Raw genomic sequence first — 24,390 nt, 5'->3', positions numbered from 1 at the left:
CACTTGAGCCTCAAGCTCATGACTGCCTTTTCTTCTTGTTGCTTATGGGAACTGGTATCTATCTACCTATCTACCTTATTGTTTATATGTCATCTATTTACAGATAGAGACACCTAATGTTTTGGAGTAGGCCCTAAACCCAAGCCACCAGCATTTCAATTCCTGGCCTCTCTGATCAACTGTGTGACCACGGACAATGTGAACCTCTCAACCTCAATCCTCTGTGTATAAAATAGGAATAATAAATGGTAACTAAATCAGTAGGTTGATTTGCACTGAGACTGGCACATATTATAAGCATAATCACTGTTTACTATTATTATTATCATTGCATTTCTCTGTATTGTGACAAAATACTGTTACTGATACCTTGGCTCCCTCACACACATCTGAATGCCACATCATTCTTCTGTGCCCAGAATAGTGCCTGGTACAGAGAGGGCTGCCAATAGTCCCTTGCTGAATAACTAAAACCCTCTCCAGGGACTTATCCTATCCCATTCCTCCAGATGGCTGTGCCCTGGGCCTGGCCAGCACTCAGAACTTCTCCACCTCCAGCATCTGGACCTCAGACATCTCACCCTTCTACCTCACCATTTCCTCTGGCCTATGTATTTGTCCTATAATGTTCTCTAGTTGAACTTCAGAGTCTAGTTCCTTACTCCACCCTGTCCTTTCTCTAAGTACTTATTTCTACGTGTATGAAATGCATTAACTTACGAGTTTAAGTTCTAAATTCTAGTCTTTTTTTTTTTTTTTTTTTTTTTGAGACAGAGTCTTGCTCTGTTGCCCAGGCTAGAGTGCAGTGGGGCAATCTCGGCTCACCACAACCTCTGCCTCCTGGGTTCAAGCAATCTTCCTGCCTCAGCCTCCTGAGTAACTGGGACTACAAGCACGCTCCACCATACCCAGCTAATTTTTGTATTTTTAGTAGGAACTGGGTTTCACCATGTTGGCCAGGCTGGTCTTGAACTCTTGACCTTGTGATCCCCCAACCTTGGCCTCCCAAAGTGCTGGGATTACAGGTGTGAGCCACCATGCCCAGTCCTGACTTTCTAATTGTCTTTGTTACTTTGGGCTTCTATATAACCTCTTTACTTCCGTTTCATAAATAAAAAAGGAGTAAAAACCAGTGTCTTCCTCCTTATTAATGTGAAAAGCACTTTGAAAACTAGAAAAAAAATTAAAGATATGACTATTTGTTAAAGTCCTAAGACATACATATTTCCTGATATAGTCTGTGTTATTCATAACAATTAATAAGGATATGTGGCAAACACCCAGTTTACAGAGAATGGGGATATCACATGTAATCTTATCTATATTTAAGTAGCTCAGCCTTCCAATTTCCAGACTTTCAGATCGATCATATGGTTGACCTTTTTTAAAAAAAGCTTTCTCTCTATGTGATCTATATCATTAGAGCTCTGCTAATCTACCACAGTCCATAACTGCTAGTGATAAAGGATAGAGGCCAATTTTATTTAAACTGCGATCTCTGTTGAGTATTGTAGTTTACAGTTGAGTTACAGAGCTGGAACATTTAATCTGCATGGCCCATTTAGCACAAGGGGAAAAGGGGCCTCTGCAGAATGGGCAGCCTGACTTGCATTTAGTAATCACAGTCTGGCAGGGGGCCTGAGGAAGTCACAGGAAATGGGGCCAGATATTCTCCTCCCTCTAGGTCTGAGATGGGGGCAACACAGGCCTGGTGTCCGGGAGCACAATGAGGAATCACACCAGATGCCAACGCTGAGGTGCTCTGTGTCTGCTATAAGGGGGAAGACACCAACAAAAATGATTTAAATACAAAGTTCAAAGGGATGACTGACACGAGTGGGTACTGACCCCCATCCCCTGGAGGTTGGAGAAATGCGAGGTCAGTTCCAGATGGGGAAGCTGAGGGAGGCTTTATGCAAAACCTGGCATCTGAATGGGAACCCTACTGCCTAAGTTTGAACTAGTTGATTATATGATTAAAATTATCGAATATTAAAATGATCATGTTTAAATAAAAGATGATAATGAATATGCCAGCTGAGTTCTACTCATTTTGGTGACGAGAAGCATCCACATCCTACCTCTGGGGTTGTGGTAAAGTCCCTTGAGAAAAGGAACAATAACGGATGATAAAATCATCACTGTTTGGGGAGCCAGGCATTTAGAGTTTTACAAACTTTATCCTTCCTAATAAGTAGCAAATCGTTACAATGCACCCCAGGCAGTCAAACTCCAGGATCCACATTCTTAGTCTCTGTATTAGGTTGCCTTTGTAAGGCCTCAGTGTCTGGCATTTTGTAATGGAAAAATCTGGGGTATGTCCACAGATTGACAATAAGTTCTTGATTTTAAAGGCTTGCCTTTCAAATCACTATGGTTGGCCACATAACGTTTTTAGCCAGAACATTTTGCTAATTATAACAATAGGAAAATAACAGTCACTTCCTGATTATAAGTGTTAATGGAGGAGAATAGTAACATCGATAATCCAATGTAGTGAACAAAAGTCACCTGTTGGTTGATTACATTAGATTACTTTAAAAACGGCATGACATTTTTGTTGCTAATTATGTGCTATTTGTATACTTTTTGTAACAACATTTTTTGGCATATTCGTAGTGAGGCAAGGTGGTGGAAGAGACTGGGAAAAGGTTAATCAGGATTTAACATTGCCTCTTGGATATAAACAACCACAATCTTGATGTTGGGAATAACACAATCATTTTATCTTAATATCAAAGCCTATGTACCTCCCACCTCACAGGCTGGAAGAATTCAGAGTTTACCTGAGAAATGAAGCTTATCATCCACGTCTTCTGCGCCCATGGAAACGTGCTGCTTTGTATGTAGCATGTGTGGGCTCCACAGAAAGTAGGTACACTGAGAGAATCCAAATATCTGGCAGAATAGAATTTCCTTTCATACAGTTAAATCACAAGTGGATTCCACATGCAAAAAAAGAGGGTAAGAGTAGGCACTTGGAAAGGTTAAACAAGCAAAGCAAGTTTTCCTAGTGCTCCTCCTTCAGAAAAAAATCTCAAGCAGTAATATATTCATTCCACTTGAGTGTATTACTTGGGCTAAGGGCCGAAGAAAGTCCCCTTGGCTGGCTAAGCATGGAAAATCTGTTACTTACACCAACCCAGCATTTCTTCTCTTACCTTTGGAAAACAGCAACTTAATTTTCCTTTATCCCTCCCCTATGAGTATAGGCTTAGTCTGATCAAGGTACTCTGGCTGTGCAACTCAAATGGAACTGATCACTTTCCCAGGAATCTGAATATTGAGCATAATGGCATCAAAATTGGAAACAAAGCTGATTCATCCCCACAATAGCATCCCAGAAAGACTTTCCAAAGTCCCCACTGTCTGCACCCGCAGAGTGGCCTGGTTCTTATTCTCCTCAAGACTTGTTCCTTCAGTGTTTCCTTGGCTCATGTGATCTAACCTGTGTCATTCTAATTCCTTACTTTTTGTTTGCTCAAGTTACCCAGAGTTGTTTCTTTGCTTACAACCAGTGGACCCTACCTGAGGCAACCATGAAAGCCAAAAAATGAGACAAGCTTGGGTGGAGGTGCTTATGGGGCACTTTCTAAAATATCTTCAGCTCAGTTAGATTCAATTAATCCAGGACCTCATTTACCCGATGATGAAGCCGATTGGTCAAATACTTCTTCCAGGCACAATGTTAGAAGCCAGGCCTTTTAACGCTTTTCAGCGTATCACGAAAGTAATGACACAGTCTTCCCTGGTTGGTTTGCTATGGCACACAGGCAGGCAACTGATGCAAAATGCTACTTCAAAGACCCCTTCATTCAATTAATCAGTGAGTATTTATTGCAAGGCACTGTGCTAGGCACTATGGAGAGTACATGGAAGATAAGACCAAAGTCCCTGCCCTCAAGGAGCTTACAATCTAGTTGGGAAGACAAGAGCATACATACAAGAAAAGTAAGTAACAATACAGGAGTTAAATTAAAATGCAAGATAACAGTACAAGAGATTTCCAAAAGTAGTATCTGATTAATTACTAAATGAGCGGCATTGATAGGGGTTGCAGCTAATTCTGAGGAAGAATGTCATAAAGGACTGAAACATGGGAAGGCTTTGCAGACAAACTGGGGCTGGACAGTTTGTAGGACAGCTGGGATGTAGATGGGAGAGAAGGGTGGAGAGGGAATTTCAGGAAGGGGCAGCCATAAGACCAAAGGCACAGAGGTGAGACCAAAAGCAAGCAGTGTTCAAGGGTCAGGGAGGGCTTAGTGTAGCTGGATGCACAGTTCAATTGTTTTGGATTAAAAAGGGCCTTAAGGACCAGGTGTGGTGGCTCATGCCTGTAATCCCAACACTTTGGGAGGCCAAAGCGGGCAGATCATTTGAGGTCAGGAGTTTGAGACCAGCCTGACTAATATGGTAAAACCTCGTCTCTACTAAAAATACACAAATTAGCCCAGTGGAGTGGTGGGCACCTGTAATCCCAGCTACTTGGGAGGCCGAGGCAGGAGAATCACTTGAACCCAGGACAGGAGGCGGAAGTTGCAGTGAGCTGAGATCGCAACATTGCACTCCAGCCTGGGTGACAGAGCAGCACTCCATCTCAAAAAAAAAAAAAAAAGAGCCTTAAATGCTCAAGTTTAGAACTTATCCTTTTGGAAATGGGGGGTGAGGGAAACAACACATATACTTACAGTAAATATACAAAAGACTTAGCTAATCAAGAGAAAATATTCAAGTCTCATCTTCAAGACATTTACTTGTGGATTAGGACCCTCTCTACTTCCAAAGAGGATTTGAAATCGTGTCTTCAGGGTTGTCAATTCCAAAGGAATAGCTCTGGGTCATTTAGATTTGGGTAGAGACTTTTGAGTCCCTCTATAATCCCAAATTATAATTAGCACAAAGGTAAACTAATAAATTCCCTGACAGGCAGGCAGGAAAAATGCTCCCAAAAGACAAGTATCTTTACAAATGACAGAATATTTATTAACAATACCTTTAAAAAAGATTACATATGCTAGATCACTGGTAAATATCATTTACACTGGGGTTGGGAACTCCCTGGGTGTCATTTTTTTTCATTCATTTTATTATTTTGTTGATTTTTTTGCATGTGATTTTAAATTTTATTTTATTTTAACATAGAAGTAACCATATCAAACTAAGAAAGGAACACAGCTTGAAATACTGACAATATATTTTTTTTTCCGGTTACCACCCTAGTTTTTACACAAATGGAATCCTGATTATGACTTTATTGGATAAATAAGAAGGTTGAAAAGTTATATTATTTGTAAGCAAAAATGACAAATTACAGCAAATTTGAGTTCTCTGAGAAAGAAGAAAAGGTGGCAGCATGTTTACATGAGAAAATGTTTATAGAAAATTTCATTGCCTTTTATGTCACTGTTCCACTAGCGTTTGCTTACAAAACCTTTCCCATTGTAACAAATAGTTCTTTTCATAAGAATACAGTTTTGTTGATATTGTCATTTTCCAATGTGTAATTTTAAGACTTAGAAGGTAAAGTATATAAAGCAACTAGGCTACCTATTGCAAAACAGAATCATCAAGAAACCATACAATTGTACTAAAGGTCTTTTATAGAGTCATATTAAAAATTCTTGCAGCAACTATTTGTTGAAATAGGAGAAATCTTCCAAACTCCATATGTAATTTTGATTCAAAAGAAGGGCTCTATTATTACAGAGATACACATATATAAGAAATTTTGTAAAGAAATTACTAATCCATTGACAGAGAATTACTTTTTTTTTAAAATTTACATTCAAAATAGATACAGTTAAAGATAATAAAATTATCTTTTATCCTTTGAAAGACTTGGGTGACTATAGTAACTTTTGGTCTATGTTACTACAGGATATATGTTACTTCAAATTTAATGTCTAAGATAATGCTACTACAAAGACAATGCTAACTTAGTTGAGTGAAAAGAAAATCTTACTGTACAATGCTAAATTCAGGGATGGGAATATTGCACAAGGTGCCTCTTGGGCAGTAAATTTAGCTTTTGAGATTGCAGCCATTCCTGAAACCATCTCAAGTTGTATTGAACAACAAAATTCACAACGGCATGGGAAAACATATTGTACATGTCAAAAGGACTTGATTCAATGCATTAACCACTAGAAGAGTAATTTGCATACAGCAGCCTCGAGTTATAGACCAAGTCTTCAGCTGTTCTGCCACGAGATCCTTGTAAAACTGTACAACTAATTTGCAATTTATTTACCAAGATGAGTTTCAAACTCTGTCTTTAAAGGAAACATTTTCAAATTATAATTGCATGATTGTGTTGTCCATAGCATTTTACAGCTGAGGAAAAAAAGTAATATCTACATTATATGTTAACTTTAAAAAATTCTATAAAACACTAAATATATAATAAAAAATATGCATATAAGGACATATGTAAACTGCTTTGGTAACATCATATTACAGATGTCTTCAGTGCATTGCAGAGTTTCCAAAGAAACTTCAGACAAAGCTAGATTTGCTTTGAGGAAGTACTGTATAATGCCATTCCTAAAGAAGCAAAAAACATTTTTATTCCAGTAATAAGATGTACTTGAACAACAATATTACTTAGTACTGGGTGTCTTCAAAACAACTAGCTAAATGTTGCTTATATTATAAACAGCAAGTCCTTTAGATAACTTTTGTCATAAACTGGACCTAGCTGTGAGGGAAATCATTATCGTACTGATGGCTGACAGCGTACATGCATTCGAAGTGGAAGCCCCGGATCCTCTTGCGTAGGCATCTGAAAAGAGAGAAAAAATTCACTCAAAACAGCCCCATCCTAGTTTCAAAGGGAAGAGCGGCCACCGGGCTTTTTGAAACAGCAGAACTGCGTGGATTCTACTGGAAATGATGATCAAGATCTTAATGGCTTTTAAATATCAGTTCTACGACTACCTAGCTATGAACCTGCGAGTAGGGTAGAGGACAGCCCTGTACCTCTGTCAAAGCATTTGTAAAATAAGGATGTTCCCATCTAATGTGACAAGAAACTTCGATATTACTAGTAACAGTACTGACAGATACCATGCCACGTCAATGATGCAACAAAATGAAAATTGCTACTCCCTTTTGAACTCTATGAAAATTGCTACTCCCTTTTGAACTCTATCTTTGTGCTGGGCACAGATGAATATGACACTTAAATCTTGCAAAAACTGGACGAAGGCCAGGTATTATTATTACCTCACTTAACAGATGCAGTAATTTGTGCCCAGATCACCCAGCTAGTAAATGGCTGAACTGGGGTTCAAACCCATGTCTGTTTAAATCTACCCCTTTTCTCCAAACAAAATAGCCTCAATCCTTTTTACATTTTCTTATGGGTCTTACATTTTCCTAGTAAGAAGCTATCAACTGTCATTCGGGGGTTCTTCAATCTTGTAAGATCTCTTTGACCAACCTAACGAAAAATTCCTTGAAACAGATCATGTTTGGCTCACAGTCACTTCCTTGTTACCTAATAATTACACCAATATAGTTGCTTAATATATGTTTTTGTAATGAATAAAACCAGGAATCATCAGTCTACCTAAAAATACCAATCCCTGCAATGATAAGAAAGCATGAAGTACAAAGTCAGATTTTTAATGAAGTGAGATAAATAAACCCCAGTCTTGTATTTTCATGGCCTTGAGATTACTTCCACATCTCACCAAAAATCTGGCTCCCTTTCAACAGAAGTTAGAGGCTTTGTTTGAAGAAGTGTAGAATCCAATTGTCCCTGCTTTTAAGACAAAAATGCCTTTTGTGTTTGTATGCAAAAAAAAAAAAAAAAAAAAATGCAGTAAATATAAACTCCATTGAGAAACACTGGCATATCACCCCTTAGCAGAGGGATGTTACGTGACTAAAAGTCAGGATGGTGGTGAGGATTTTGTCCATAATTTAAAATATCATCTCTTTACCGATGTCTTGAACATTTACATCTCCAGCATTCAATGCTCCCCTAATCTCCAGAATGCTAAATCTGAAAGCCTGTGAAAATCTACACTTAGACATCTAACCGCAGTCTTTCGTTTCTTATTGCTGTAAAATATACATAACAAAATTAGCATTTTAACTCATTTAAAATGTACAATTCAGTGGTACTAAGTATACTCCAATGTTGTGCAATCAGCACCACTCTCAAGCGCCTCAACCTTTTTGTCACCCCAAACGAAGACCCAGTACCTAAGCCCCCATTCCCCACTGACCAGCCACTGCCAATCACTAGCCTCACTCTGTCTCCATGGATCTATTTTTTTTTTCTTTAAATAAATGAGATCACACACAACAACAAAAAATAATATGCTGCTAAGATATTTACAAACATGGTATTTGTAAAAACAGAATTGAATGTATTTGCTCAAAAAGAATATGCTATTCTCACATGCTATTCAACAGTATTTGAAAGTGAAGATAATCTTGACTATAGAGAGACATATACATTGATGCACATGTTACATATACCCATTCAAAATAAATAGTAAATTCAAAATATTTCCAAGACATTGAACTGCATATACTGTTTCACTGGAGAAAAAATGCTACAGCATACTTAACAATGCTTTTCCTTCTTCCTTCTCACTGAGTCATGCTTTTAACTTTCTAAACTGTAATTCTGGGGTTACATAGATGCATAGAAAAATAAACGGGTTGACATGGGAAAACCTTAGTGACTGATTCGTGTCTGCTTTAATCTGATTTTTGATTAGCAACTGAGTAGATCAGTCAACACGGGCAAACTGATTTTTGCATGAAACTGCCTACGGCCAGCAAACATCTGGAGAAGGGGGGTAGTGTCCTCCATTTTATTTTAAGTCTTCTTTGCAGGCTGAATGTCTTTCAAGCCCTTACTCAATCTGGAAGGCTGATAAGATAAGACAGGCAGGAGAAAAGGGAGAAAAAAAGGCATTCTCACTTGATATCTTTGGAATTCGAATTTGTTCACTGCTGCTGCCATCTCCTCCGTCACTGAATGGCTTAATTTCTATTATATAATCTTCATCGAAAGGCAAAGAAAGCTCCACTGATGTTTTATTTGTTTCAATGACAGATGTGCTGCTTTGTCTGTTCCATCTGTACAAGACCTGCCAATACAGAAAGAACAGGTGTCACCTGCCGTCTTCACAAAGGCTCCAAAGATGGAGCATTCATTTGTTTTCACCTCTGGGCACCAGCAAAATGCAGGGAATGTAGACGTTGTCTGGCTGCCCACTTGCATTTGGAAGGCTCATTTGTGGTGAGGGCCATGACTGCAGCTACCATTTTATTCCGAGGAAGGAGCTGAAAGGATATTACAATAGGGGCGTCAGCAACATGATTCTACCTACTGCCTAGCCTCTCGGAGGCTCAGCAGATACACCTGGGAAAATGGAAAAAATGAGTAGCTCCTTAAGGATGTACAGTGCTCTGTTATACATCAGGGGCTTTGGCATCAGAATAAACTTGGCCACTGGGGGATCACAGGCCACTTCACCTTTTTGAGCCTTACTTCAGTCATCTGTAAAATGGGGACAATAATACCCACTCTTCTGGAGTGTGTTTTCAAGATTGCACAAGGAGGCTGGGAGCAGTGGCCCACGCCTATAATCTCAGCACTTTGGGAGGCCAAGGTGGATGGCTCACTTGAGGCCAGGAGTTCGAGACCAGCCTGGCCAACATGGCGAAACCCTGTCTCTACAAAAAATACAAAAATTAGCCAGACGTGGTGGCACACACCTATAATCTCAGCTACTCTGGAGGCTAAGGCAGGAGAATTGCTTGCACTGGGAGGCGGAGGTTGCAGTGAGCCGAGATCACGCCATTGCACTCCAGCCTGGGTGACAGAGCAAGACTCAAAAAAAAAAGATTGCACAAGGTTTGAATCTGGTGCGGGCCTAGCTTAGAGGAAGCATGTAAAAAATAGTATCTCTGAAGGCTTAAAGATAATCAGACAACATACATGGCAAAGGTTAGAGCACAAGCCAGGCACAGTAAATTATGATCATGACTCTTAGAGACAGGACATTTCAGCACAGGGAGAAGATACCTGAAAGGCAACAGTAGTAACCTCCCATTCCTTCCCTCTGGAACCCCATTTTGTGGGGCTAGGTAACAAAAAGGCAACCATTGTCACCTTGGACATATCTGAAGCTTGCAACAGTCCTGTTTTCATCTTGGGTTCTGAGTCTGGAGTGGGATTCATTTGATGAGGTGGCCAACTAGCCTCCTAAAAACACATTCACCTACCTGGGATTGCCTGCTGTGACTGGCATGGACTCCAATCAGGAACAAAATATACAGGTCTGAGAAAGTGTGCCTTTACCTATAGAACCACTAAAGCTCATCCTCTGCAGTTTCCCCTGACAATTAAAAAGATAGGGTTGGATGAGGTCAGTGGCTTTTGGTCCTGGCTGCATGTTAGAACCATTGGGGTGCTTGTAAAACACTTATGCTATAGCTCAGTGGTTTTCAACAGGGTGGGAGGGGCAGGGGAGCAATTTTGCCTCACAGGGAGGTATCTGGCCATGTCTGTAGACATGTTTGTCTAAACAGGTCCTGTTGTTGTAGTGGACAGAGAGACCAGGGATGCTGCTGAACAGTCTACAATGCCCAGGGCAGCCTCACAACAAAGAACTCTCTAGCTCAAAGTGTTGACTGTGAGGAGGTCAGAAACCCCTCCAGTTCCACTCTAGCCTGCCTAAGACTGCACAGAGGTGGGACCCAGGCTGTAGGTTTTTTTTTTAAGATCAGCAGGTGATGTTACTGTGGGATAGGCATCATGGATTAGATGAATTCGATGAGTAGTTCTCAAATTCAAGCATGATCAGAATCACCTGGAGAACATGTTTGAGCACAGATTGCTGGGCCCCATTCCTGGAGTTTGTGATTACTTCTGAGATGGGACCTGAAAATCTGCATTTCTGACAAGTTCCCAGCTAATGCCAGTGCTGCTGGTCCAAGGATCATGTGTTGAGAAGCAAGAGATTAGCTCATCCTTCCCTAAGATCCCTTGTAAATTCTGATCTGTGGAGGCTAGAGACATAAGGTCACTGTCGTGTCTCAAGACAAAACCAGACACAAGTGAAATTTGTAAAATTGCCTTAGAATGGTTTCGAACCCATCTGTTCCCTGGCATTTCATCACCTTAATTTATGTCTCTCTAATACAAGGTGGAAAACACAATTTCCTTAAGGTAGAAAGATTCATAAGCGTCCCCTTCTTCTCCGCAGCATCAGTTGTATCAGACCCAGCATCCCTTTGCTAATGATTAGGCACAAATAAATCCTCGGGCACATTCAGGAGTGTCAAAGCTTCTCATCACAGCCCTCCAGGAGAATGGGCTGGCTGATGGGATGCAAGGTCACATCTGGCTTTGAGGAATAAATTGCTGCTTTGATTTACCTCTGGTCCTTGTGAGAGCTCAGAAGATTCAGCTTGTTTCAAATATAAATCCAAAAGAAACACTTCCAGGAAAAAGCAGCCCTTTTATCAGCACTGCTTATCATCTTGCAATATTAGGGACTGCAGCAGAACCCAAATAAAGCCCTGTAAAACCTTTATTTATACCAAATACTTTGTTGAGCTGATTGACTTGAAGGCTGTGCTTGCATTTGATATAATCTAGGGTGGAAGACAAGGGGAAAGAATGGATTTGTGGGAATAATGATAATAGCAGCAAATATTATAGACTACTTCCATTATCGAATGTCTGAACACTGTATGTTCTAAATCAGGGGTGTCCAATCTTTTGGCTTCCCTAGGCCACATTGGAAGAAGAAAAATTGTCTTGGGCCACACATAAAATACGCTAACACTAATGATAGCTGATGAGCTTTACAAAAATTGCAAAAAATCTTATGTTTTAAGAAAGTTTATGACTTTGTGTTAGGCTACATTCAAAGCCATCCTGGGTCACATGCAGCCTGTGGGCAGTGGGCTGGACAAGCTTGTTCTAAACACTTACATGGATAACCTCTTAAGGAAGGCCATGTTATTATTATGATTTCAAAGATGAGAACCTGAGACCTGGAGAAGTTAAGCAATTGCCCCAGGTCCCACGACTGGTGGATCCTACATTCAAACCTAGGCAGTCTGTGCTCCAGAGCCTGGATTTTTTTTTTTTTTTTTTTTTTCAGAATTGAGACAGATTGCCCAGGCTGGAGTGCAAAGGTGTGACCTCAGCTCACTACAACCTCCACCTCTCGGGTTCAAGTGATTCTCCTGCCTCAGCCTCCCAAGCAGCTAACGTTACAGGCATGTGTCACCATGCCCTGCTAATTTTGTATTTTTAGTAGAGATGGGGTTTCACCATGTTTGCCAGGCTGGTCTTGAACCCCTGACCTCAGGTGAGCTGCCTGCCTCAGTCTCCCAAAGTGCTGGGATTACAGGCGTGAGCCACCGTGCCTGGCTTCAGAGCCTGGATTTTTAACTAAGACTAGCTTGGCTACCATCTGTAGGGCTCTGGACAGATTGCTTTCCCTCTCTGGCATCTGTCTTGGGGAACGCAAACCAAGGGAATTAGACAGTAAAAAACTAGTGGCCCATGGGTCATACTCAGTCTGCATATATTATTTTTTTGGCCGTCATGGTGTTAATTTTTTTTTTTGAGTTAGATGTGACCATTTCAAAACAAAGAAATTATACATTAAACATTTGTGGGTTCTACTGAACAACTGGAAGATATGGCCACACTGATCGCTGTGCTTTGGATGCTTGTCCTCTCCGAAACTCACGTTGAAATTTGCGATTTTAACAGTATTAACAGGTGAACCTTTAAGAGATAATTAGGCCATGAGGTGATTAGGCTCACCCTCACAGATGGAATTAGTACTGTTATAAAAGGGCGAGTCGGCTCTCTATTCTCCTCCCTTCTCCCTTCTTCCTCACTCTCCCTCCCAGCACTAGGTGTCAATAAACTTATGTTCATATTAATCGCCCAGTCTCAGGTATTCTGCTCCTAAGACTCTACAAAAGTGTGATCCAGAATAAGAGAGACTAAGCCAGTGGTCTATATTCCTGTCTGGCAACAACTGGCTGGAGTTGAGAAGTCTCATTCTGAATAAACACAAACTGCAGCTGGTCATAGTCCCAACACTTCCAATGTTGCTACACCGTCATATGCCTACCTCAGGACCTTTGCACCTCCTTTTTTTTTTTTTTTTTGCAGTACTTGGGACATTCTCAGAGAGCTGCCAAGGCCCAAATGAAATCACACCACTTGAAAGTGGCTCCTTAGTCTTTATATAAAATAATAAATTTCTCCTGTCTACTCCATGGCTTTCTCTATTCCCCTCACTCTGGCTTCTCTTTCTCTGTAGTACTTTGTTATCACTTACTATATTTATTGCTGGCAGGCAGAAGAACCAACTGGCTAAATGTAGAACTCAGGATCCATACTGCTGTATTCAGATCCCAGCTCTTCAACATACCAGCTATATGAAAGGCAAGTTACTAAACTCTGTGTCATAGCTCTTTATCTGTAAAACTAGGGATAATAACTGCACCTACCTTCATGGGTTATTAAAAAGTTAAGATGAGGCCGGGCATGGTGGCTCACACCTATAATCCCAGCACTTTGGGAGGCTGAGGCAGGCAGATCACCTGAGGTCAGGAGTTCAAGACCAGCCTGACCAACATGGTGAAACCCCATCTCTACTAAAAATACAAAAACTCGCCAGGCGTGGTGGTGGGCACCTGTAGTCCCAGCTACTTGGGAGGCTGAGGCAGGAGAATTGCTTGAACCTGGGAGGTGAAGGTTGTAGTGAGCCGGGATCATACCACTACATCCACCCTGGGTAACAGAGGGAGACTCTGTCTTAAATAAAATAAAACAAAATATAAAGTTAAGATGAATCGGAACGGTGCTTACTATATGTATTAGTAGTAGTTTCTGAATCGACTGAACATAACTCATTTATGTTATCTGCCTGGCTCTGTAGGTAGTTTAATTTGTATACTAAAATCAGATGCTCTACTTTAGCTCTAATGTCATAAAGTAGCTTAAGGATTTGTGTTGGCAAAATATTTGGGGCCTCAAACTTTCTAAAGTCAGCTTCTTGTTGAGACCGTCTACCCAAGCTGAGATCTAAAGAATCCAGACAACTTAGTGAAGATGGGAAAATAAACCCACACCCCAACACCTTCAGTATTTGAGAGGAAAACTTAACTTTGGAAAGGGTCAGTCTGAGATAAACAATAGCCATATTTAATAGGTCAAATTCTCTAGCAAAGGTCAACTCTTCCATTGCAATCAGATTCACTTTTTATTCAGCCTCTAATACTACCCTAAAAGTGACACTAGGGAGTTTCCTGAGATGTCATGGGAGGTGAGATATCACGGGAGGTACACACACACACACACACACACAGAGAGAGAGAGAGAGAGAGAGAAAGAAAGAAAGCAGGAGAGAGAGTTGTTCATTGGTACCTTGGTAATTCAGGGAACTGGCTTCAGGACCTCCCTAAAATACCAAATCTGTGGATACTCAAGTCCTGTATATACAATGGTATAGGATTTGTGTATAACCTTAGCATATTCTCCTATATACTTTAAATCAACTCTAGATTACTCATAATACCTAACATAATGTAAATGGTATGTAAATAGTTGTTATACTGTATTGTTTTTAAAATCTGCATCATTTTCATTGTATTATTTTTTGTGTTTTTTTCCCCCGAATATTTTTGATCCACAGTTGATTGAATCTGAGAATATGGAACCTGTGGATACAGAGAGCTAATGCTTTAAATTATTTATCTCTAAACATTCACATGTATATGTAGCAATCAAAATGTATAGCCAGTTACAGTGACATTCCTTGGGGTGTAGCTGAGGAGGTGGAGGGTATCTGGCTCCTCCAGTACCATCCCTAAAAAGAAGGGGGAGTGATTGAGCTGGAAATTAAGCAGAACTCAGAAAGTGTCCTTTCCTACCATCTGGTCTAACCCTGTTACCCACTCTCTTCTCCACGGCCAACACATGTGGTTTCTGTAGCATTTCACACACTTGACACACATCCATCACTTCTGTCCCTTAGAAGAAAAATTCTCAACATGGAGGCGCCACTAATATTTAGATATAGTCTGGATCTAGAAAATACAATGAACCAACATAAAAAATCGCATTTGGAAAAAAAGTGTCAATCCATGGTTCAAATAGGTTACATCACCTGGTCTGCTGCACAGATCTGAAATGGTTCCAAGCTCTCTAGTTTTAATTTGTTCCAATATTTTACTTTATTCTTTTTTTTTTTTGAGACGGAGTCTTGCTCTGTTGTCAGGCGGGAGTGCAGTCGCTCAATCTCAGCTCACTGCAGCCTCTGCCTCCTGAGTCCAAGTGATTCTCCTGCCTCAGCCTCCCAAGTAGCTGGGACTACAGGTGCCCATCACCACACCCAACTAATTTTTGTATTTTTAGTAGAGGCAGGGTTTCACCATGTTGGCCAGGATGGTCTCCTACTCCTGACCTCAGGTGATCCACCCGTCTTGGTCTCCCAAAGTGTTGGGATTACAGGTGTGAGCCCCAGTGCCCAGCCTATTTTATTCTTATAAAAAAAGGTCGTTTACCCAAGTCCTACACTAAGCCCAGCAGATCTTTCCCGGAAGGTGAGATGCCCTTGTGTTTGTCTTGACCTGCTTTATTCTCATCACATACCCTGCTTGATTCTATACTGTTCAAATGAATCTTCTAGATGTCTGCAAAAGTGTTGAGAAAATAAGTGTCAGAAGGACCTTTTTGGAAAGATGCTACCAACGCAAGGCCATATGAGAGTTTCTGAGAGGGAGCATGAGCATAAATAAGTGGCAACTAAATAATAATCATTACTCAATTTTTCTTCTAAAAATGGCTATAATCTTTTAGACACAGTTCATGAAGCAAACATCAGCTTGCATATTGATCCCTGCCCTTGAGAAAGCTGAAGGCACTCCAAGTCACTACACTCAACAGACTTCAGTTTTCCTATCGGTAAAGTGGTGGGAAAAAAAAGATTATCTAGGTTTGCTTCTTGCTCAGCTAACATTTGCCTGGTTGCCTGAAATAGCTTAGGTAGCTCCTGGCCTATTCGTTTTCTTTCAGCAGTAACCTGAAAAGGAACTTCAAATCTAGTTACAAGTTCACCCATGGAACATGTGTAATTCCCAGGGATTCCTTAAGCTTTCTACATTTTTATTGTGCTTTGTCTCCCTGTTCTATGGGTGTACCTGGAAGGAAATTTTTTTTCTCTCTTTTTTTTTCACTCTCTCCCTTGTTTTGGTGAAATCAATTCTGTCCACATCACATCTGCTTTTTTTTCATGGTTCTGTCTCTCTCTCTCTGTCTTTTTTCTTGAGACAGTCTTGCTCTCTTGCCCAGGCTGGAGTATAGCCATGAGATCTCAGCTCACTGCAAGCTCTGCCTCCAGATTCCAGCGATTCTCATGTCTCAGCCTCCCGAGTGGCTGGGACTACAGGTGCACCACCACACCTGGCTAGTTTTTGTATTTTTTTTTGGTAGAGATGGGGTTTCACCATGTTGGCCAGGCCTGACCTCCAGTTATCTGCCCACCTCAGCCTCCCAAAATGCTAGGATTACAGGCATGAGCCACTGCGCCTGATCTTCATTCTTGCCTTCTTTCTTTTCTTTTTAGTCTTCTCTTCCCTCATTCATCTTCCAACCTATCCCACCTCATATCTCTTTTGTCATAGATAAAACTGATCAAATAAACTCTTTTATATTATTTTACACTAAGAGGTTAATAATTTAGTTCAGGACATGAAATCTCCATTCTAATACAACTATAGTGAACACATCTTTGGCTGGAAAAATAATAGTGACAATTCAGGCACTGTCCTCGGGAAGCCCCCGGTCTGGGGATTCACAGCAAGTCAGTTAATTACAATTACCCAAGAGGACGGAAAGTATTATATTATAAAAAATCTTGCAAGTAGGCCAGGTGTGGTGGTTCATGCCTGTAATCCCAGCACTTTGGGAGGCCAAGGAGGACAGATCACTTGAGGCCAGGAGTTCGAGAGCAGTCTGGCCAACATGGTGAAACCCCCTATCTACTAAAAATGCAAAAATCAGATGGGCGTGGTGGTGCACAACTGTATTCCTAATGATTTGGGATGCTAAGCCAGGAGAATCACTTGAACCTGGGAGGTGGAGGTTGCAGGGAACCGAGATGGTGCCATTGGACTCCAGCCTGGGTGACAGAGAGAGACTCTGTCTCAAAAAAAAAAAAAAAAAAGAATCTTGCAAATGAAGGGATCTCTGCTCATCAGGGAAGGCTTCTAAGCTAAAACTGAAAGCTGAGTGGCTGATTAGGGATATAGGGGATATGCAAAAGGTCAGAGAAAAATGAAGACACTAGAAGTTTCTCTTTTAATAAAAAAGTAAATGCAGTTCCAAAGAGTTTAAGTGATTTACCTTAAGTCACATAGCCAATAGAGGACCCCAAACAGGGTTTCCTATCTCTTTTTTTATTTTTACAGTTTAGACAGGTCTAGCTCTGTCTCTCAGGTTGGAGTGCAGTGGCATGATCATAACTCACTGCAGCCTTGATCTCCTGGGCTCCACTGATCCTCCCCGCTCTGCCTCCAGAGTGGCTGAGACCACAGGCACACACTACCATGCTCAGACTCCTATCTCTTTCTGCTGTATATTATATGACCCTCCTAGAAAGGTTCAGTTTTAGAAAAGGACCCAGTGACAGTTCTGTAGATGAGTTCTTAGGGAGTGTTTCTCTACTAGTGGAATACAAGTCACTGTGCCATGTGGATGAAGGAAAAGTAGTCCATGACAGGGAGGGTCTTCCAAGTCCTTCTCTCGTCACATTATCCAAGGCTTTGCCACCTTCTATGTCAAATCCCAATTCCAGCTCTGGCTTTGCCTACTACTTTCTGATGATGCTAGGTTCTTTACCTAGTGCCTGACAGCACTACGTATGTCCTACTCTCAACATCTCTGTGCAAAAATGTGGCAAGCCAGCAGCCTGCAGGCTTAGTTCAGACGGCATAGCAATTTTACGTGTCTGCATTCCATTGCCTCAAGTGTTGTTTCAAAGCAAAACTAAACAAAATTAGAAGTGTTGCCAACATTTTACAATTGGAAGATTTTACATAACAATCTTTTTTGCTGCCATCTTTGAAACATTGGCATGTTTAGGGCATTGTGCTCACTTTTTCACAAGGCAACAGAGGCAGGAAGTTAGTAGCAGCTGGTATGCTTTGACAGCAGCACTCTCTAGTTAGCTACCGCTCCCGCCCTGCATGCTTCTGCCATTTATATTATCTAGTAGGCATGCCTTTGCCATCCTTTCATTTGTTTTGTGGTAGATAAAAGACCATTTCACAAGATTCCGGAAAATGTTGACTTCCAAGGTCTTCTGCCTGAAAACATTTCAAAATCTTAGGTTTGGTTTTATAAGCTTCCATTTTATTTATTTCTTTTTATTTAGAGACAGGGTCTCACTACATTGCCCAGGCTGGACTCCAACTTCTGGGCTCAAACAATTCACCTGCCTTGTCCTCCCAAGTAGCTTACACTACTACAGGCACATGCAACCAGTCCCAGGTTTATACTCTTTCTTTTGTAATGAAAACTGGGACTTGCAAAATTGCAACAACCATTTTTCTTTTGAAGAATTAATACAAACCCACTGGAGTTCAAGAACATTGTCAGCATCACCCAATGACTGTGGTTTCGCAAACGCTTTTTAAAAGTCATTTACTCATAACATTCTAGGACTGAATGGGAACAAAATGCGATATAATTAAATGCTCACACTGTATTTCCCTTTCTGACCTTTCTTTAGGTGGTGATGCAGGTAATGCTTGATTATTTCCAGTGATGGGGAACCCTCTGAGGGTTCATTTTTTTTTACAAGGTTTGACTACTAGAAGGCAAAACAGAGCCAAAATTTATCTCCATGTAGCCTTCACCCATTGACCATAGTTTTGTTCCTTGGAAACTTGAGGGAAGATTCTACTTGTCATCTCGTATAGTAGCCCTTCAGATATGTGAAGTGGTTATCATGCTTCTGAGGCTTTTTAACCCAGCGGTATATCCTCAGTTCATTCACTGTTCAGATGTTTTGAGCCAGCCTCCTGGTCAGTCTTCTCAATGCATGTTCTCAATGCAGTTACAGTCCTCTCAGTGCAGTCTTCTCAGTGCAGTCACAGTCTTCTCAATGCAGTCACAGTCTTCACAATGCATGCTCTGGTTTGCATGCATTTGGTTTACATCAGTTCCTTCCCTCTCTGCACATGCATGCTGCTTCTCATAACAAGACGTAGAATCCATTTTCCCTGCCTTTTAATCTGAGCTGCCCTCACAGTAGCCAGTTTCATCCTTAGCTTTTAAAAGGGCTGGCAGCTTCTGCTTTCTTCCTCTTGAAGCTGACAACTATGTAAGAAGTCTGACTACTCTGAGGTCACTATACTGTGAGGAAGCCCAAGTTATCCGTGGGGAGAGACCTCATAGGGAGCATGATCACTGGCCAACCTCAGCTTTCCCACCTATCCCACCTAAGAAGCCAAAAGTGTGTGAAGAAGCATCTTAGTTATTCCAGCCCTAAAATCTTTCCATTCTGGCCCTATCCACATTGCAAAGTCATAAAAAATGATACATTGTTGCTGTTTTAGCCCCTAGCTTCCCTTGGTTTGTTAGGTAGCAACAGGTAGCTGGAAACCTTGCAAGATATTTATAACCCCTTTTAATTGCTGCAACAAGGCTACAGACATGTTCTTTTCATTTTCTCATTAAAGACAGGCCAACATTTATGGGGTCAGGCAAACATTTTCTCCAATTTTGCTGCTTTTTCTCTCTTTTTTCTTTTTCTTTATATAACTCTTTTGACTATAGAAACATATGAACAAAAATGATTAATCAGGAGGCTACTAAGTTGACTAAAAAAAAAATACAACTGAGACAGGAGCAAAACAAAGCTGACAGTAGAAATGTTTAAAAAGTGGTTCTTCAGGGTATTTTTGGAGACCCAAACACAGGGTCTTTACCCATTTCTGATTGATGCTGCCTGAACCTAAAGTTAAGGTGATTGTCTAAATCCTGACCAATTGCCGTAGACTACAACTCAGATCAAACCATGCTGGAGGCAGTGATTCCTACAGGGTAGCAGAGCATCACCAGGGAAACTGACAATGCAGACAACTGTATGATTCATGGAGGAGACTGCCCCGACTCACAGCAGGATTAGGTGCCTCTGCAAAAAAGAAATTACCTACTTTGTATCCTTTTACTTCTGACTCATTATCCAGGGCCTTCACTTGATCCCAATTCAGGATAATTTTGGAGTCTGATGAATTCCATATGATGTTTCCAGGGGGTTGACTTGGTGCTATAAAAAAATTAAGATATACGAAGTCACAGATTATTAAGTCTCAATGGATTCTGAGCAATATCTCCTTACTGGAATTCGAGAGTGGAGGCAATTTAATGGGCTATTGCACTAATATGTGTCTTCAAGGTCACTAAAATCTGATGAGATACAGCATTGCAAATGGAAAAAGATTCAGTTGGTCGCCTAACATTTATAGCTAAAAGAAGTAGCCCTTCCCAGTAAGGAGAAAAACATTTCTCTTTCTGTCCTCCAGAGCAATGAATTTTGCATGGTATACGGAAAGATTCACTTAAAATGCTGAGGGAAATTTGAATCCACTTGCTACTAATTAGTATGCAAATGACCATTGGGAGGTGGGGATAAGGAATAAACTTGGGATATGTGTGATGAGTCCCCAAAATATTTCTGAGCAAATCTGTTCTTACGTGGCTTTCGGGTTGTCACATTGACTGTTGCACTAGAGGGGCCTGTCCCAGCAGAATTATATGCCTTGACAGCTAAGTGATACAGTGCACTGCCTTTTAAGTTCGTGATTTTTGTTGATGTCTGATTTCCAACTGTTCGTATTTTTCTAGCATTTTCTTCTTTGTCTTCATGTCTCCAATATTTAACCTAAGAAAATAAACAGAAAGACCTTGGAAACCATACCCAATGGGGATATTTCCAATGTTATCAGGTGATTTTGTATGCAGATTCTTATGATGGAGTTAGTTTTCTATACCACATCATGAGCAGAGCTATCAGGACAAAGGACTTCATATATCCTGAGAAATTATCCACTGTAAGAAGGGTTCCTTTTTTGTACTCAGCTTCCTAGTGAGATGGTAGATTGATACAACCCTCGTTCATTATTGGGCATTATCAGAAGTCAAAGCTCATTTTGCCAACCATCCCATAAATGCTTAGATTTGCATATACTTCGAAAAATACCTCTGGAATATAACACAGACAAAGGGTAGTCTCACAGCTGAGTAATTCAATGCTTCCATCAATGTTCAGCCGGAAGCCAGGCCTAAAACTAATGCCTCTAAGTGGGAATGTGGGTCATTTCCTATAAGAATGTGACTTGGAGGACTCATCAAGGGGTACAAATTCTCTTTCAGACCCAAGGCACATATGTCTTGCCTACCTCATAACCTTGTATTCGTCCTCTATTCTTCTCCAGTGGCGAGGCCCAGAAAACTTCAATATCTGTGGCAGAAAGACTTCTGGCAAAGATACTGGCTGGTGGTTTGGTGGGTTCTGTAGATGAATATGGAGACAGTTATTACTCTATCAGCTATATTAGGACAGGATTGTAGGTACTAGCATTATAAGGTAAAAAAATTCATGGTTATAGAATCGTCCTTAATGACTGTAAGCCAAACCCTTATTTTGCAGAGGAGCAGTGATTGACAGCTGGAGTTGGTGGTAGTGAATATTTGTCCAGTGTTTGGGTTTTGAATTTAGGTGTGGGTAGAAGAGAAGAACCACTTAAGTTTAAGCACCAAGTTTTCATAACCAGCAATTCCCTTAACACAGATCCTTCTCAATTAGCATCTCACAAATGTTATTGCTTATGACATGGCTAAACTGCTTTTCTTTTTCTTTTTTGAAATAGGGTCTCACTCTGTCACCTAGGTTGGAATGCAGTGGCATAGTCATGGCTCACTGCAGCCTGACCTCCTGAGCTCAAGCCATCCTCCCACCTCAGCCTCCCAAGTAGCTGGGACCACATGCATGTGTGCCAACACGCTTGGCTATTTTTTTTTTTTTGGTAAAGACTGGGATCTTGCTATGTTGCCTAGGCTGGTCTCAAACTCCTGGGCTCATGCTATCCTCCCACATCCCCCTCCCAAAGTGCTGGGATTACAGGCATGAGCCACCGTGCTTGGCCACTAAATTTTGTTTTAAGGAAGACTATTGAAAGAAGAATGTTAACATATACAAATGGTATACACAGCTATGGCAGAAATCTGTCAAAAATAACTGAAATTTGGGAAACAGTCAGTCTAGTCTCTCCTTTGCAACCAAAGATGCTGAGGCCCAGAGAGCATACGTGACTTATCCAAGATCATACACGTTGCAGTGTGAACCTGAAGTGTCACCCAGCTCTCTTGAATATTAGTCATGTCAGCTGACTGTCCTTTTCCCTTTTTCCTCTCATTTTCATAATCCAGAGACATGAACTATTATCTAAGAGAAGTTGAAGCCTATGCAAAGGGCTGAAGCTTGTTTGAATAAATGTAAATCCTTTGGTAATGGTTGGAACATGAAATATGCAGGGAAAGGCATCAGCAGCTGAGTCAGACAGAAAGGCAGCAGCTAGATTATGGAGGGCTACTGAATCTAAGGGGATGATCTCTCTAACTGGGAATAAGTTATTGCATCTTCACTGACTCTAAATCAATGATTCACCTTTCAGATGTTTTAACATGGTCCCATTCTGAGCATCAGCTTTAAAACAACATAGACAAACTCCAATGGTAATGAAGACTGTGTGAGAGGCATCCTGACAGCAGGGATAGCGTGGAAGTGGTAATAATGTGTGAGAAATGTTAAACATAATGATGGTATGGATGACAGTGAGCGTAATCACATTGCTTCATGGCTTACTCTTTTCTTTAATAAGTGAGAATTTTTTTTTTTTTTTGAGACGGAGTTTCACTCTTGTTGCCCAGGCTGGAGTGCAATGGTGCGGTCTCGGCTCACCGCAACCTCCGCCTCCTGGGGTCAAGTGATTCTCCTGTCTCAGCCTCCTGAGTAGCTGGGATTACAGGGATGTGCCACTACAACCGACTAATTTTATATTTTTAGTAGAGATGGGTTTTCTCCATATTGGTCAGGCTGGTCCTGAACTCCCAACCTCAGGTGATTTGCCCGCCTTGGCCTCCCAAAGTGCTGGGATTATAGGCATGAGCCACAAGTACATTATGCTTTATGAAAATACAAGTGGTAAGAAAATGCAAATTATATTCTGATATTCACTTAAAGTCAAAAATAAAATTCTTTCGAAAGTAATGATAACATATAGATAGATAGGAAGATCTTATATGGTACTTGCAATTCTGGACCTTAGCAATGGAATCAATAATGGACAGCCGTGTGTTTTCATGTACAGAGCAGTTGCTATCTTTTTTAGAGATTCATGGTGGACAGTGAACCACAGTTTTTACATTATCCTCTTCTCCAATCAGGTATGCCTTCAATATATATGTACCATGCTAAATTGATTGTACATCCTAAAATTCACATTTTAGAACTGAAGAAATATTAACAGTCAATGATCTAGGCAGCATAAACCATACCTTCTTCTGCAGAATACACCACTGTGGTGGGACTGAAAGGGCCTTCTCCTTTGTTGTTGAAGACACCTACTTTAACCTCAAAGGGAGAGAAGGGGCGCACGCTCTCATTCCTGAACACGTATCTGGAGGCGTCAGCTGAGGCCAGCACTGTCAGCATCCAGATCATTTTACCATAGGGCCGGAAGGCCACCACATAACCAAAGCCTCGACCATTCTGTAATTCCTCAGGGACCGTCTGGGAAAGAAGGGAGATGGTCTTCAGAAATCATAGTAGTTTGATTCCAATGCAAAAATTGTTTTTGTTTCCCTCGTAACATTCTTGTCTACATCCTTCTCCACCCATCTTATTTGGGGTTTTGTTAACAGTCTTTTAAATTTAGGACTTGCAGTCAGTCTGTCTTAAACAGTTATAAGGTCCTGGGCAGGGTTGAAAACGTAATGAAGATCTGCAGTCCAGAGCTTTCTCTTTGATGGGGCAGACCCAGCTCTGAAATGGTTGGAAATGATTGTAAAAATGAAAACACAACTGGACATCGGTCTCCTGAAAAACAGTATTTCCAACACATATCCTCTAATACTAAGCTTCCTCCATTGCCAAATAGACAAAAGATCTCACTGAAGGAAGAAAAACCATCTTGGCTGAAGATCCTACCTCTCAGAGGGAAGAGTTCAGCTGGAGGGATGAGTGATTTCTTTCACTGCTGTGCTCTGGCTAAATGAAAGATTTTAATTTCTGGGGCTGTTTAGAATCTTTCAAAAAA

General features: G+C 40.9%; 1 protein-coding gene and 1 long non-coding RNA gene across 5 annotated transcripts in view; one reads left to right on the top strand and one right to left on the bottom strand.

Annotated features, from left to right (window-relative positions):
• The first annotated feature begins 1,735 nt into the window (after positions 1-1,735).
• Positions 1,736-24,243, top strand: LOC105508370. Its single transcript, XR_001001251.1, has 4 exons — positions 1,736-1,813; positions 20,918-21,018; positions 22,747-22,856; positions 23,519-24,243. It is a non-coding gene; the product is annotated as an uncharacterized LOC105508370 (long non-coding RNA).
• CNTN4 (contactin 4) overlaps positions 4,960-24,390 on the bottom strand; it is a 254,096-nt gene continuing 234,665 nt past the window's right edge. For 2 of the 4 annotated variants that reach the window (XM_011937230.1, XM_011937231.1), the window contains exons 11-16: positions 23,630-23,864; positions 21,472-21,584; positions 20,768-20,954; positions 20,227-20,339; positions 8,942-9,110; positions 4,960-6,781 (exon numbers count right to left, since the gene is read on the bottom strand). In XM_011937230.1, the coding sequence (XP_011792620.1) occupies positions 6,681-6,781; positions 8,942-9,110; positions 20,227-20,339; positions 20,768-20,954; positions 21,472-21,584; positions 23,630-23,864 (918 nt within the window). In that variant the 3' untranslated portion in view covers positions 4,960-6,680. The remainder of the gene's footprint in view (positions 6,782-8,941; positions 9,111-20,226; positions 20,340-20,767; positions 20,955-21,471; positions 21,585-23,629; positions 23,865-24,390) is intronic. The other 2 variants (XM_011937227.1, XM_011937229.1) reach the window with 1 other exon arrangement.

Source organism: Colobus angolensis, unplaced genomic scaffold, assembly GCF_000951035.1.
Source record: "Colobus angolensis palliatus isolate OR3802 unplaced genomic scaffold, Cang.pa_1.0 Scaffold160, whole genome shotgun sequence".
Lineage (NCBI taxonomy): Eukaryota > Metazoa > Chordata > Mammalia > Primates > Cercopithecidae > Colobus > Colobus angolensis.
The sequence above is the reverse complement of the archived record's forward strand: the minus strand, read 5'-3'. Positions and strand labels throughout refer to the sequence as shown.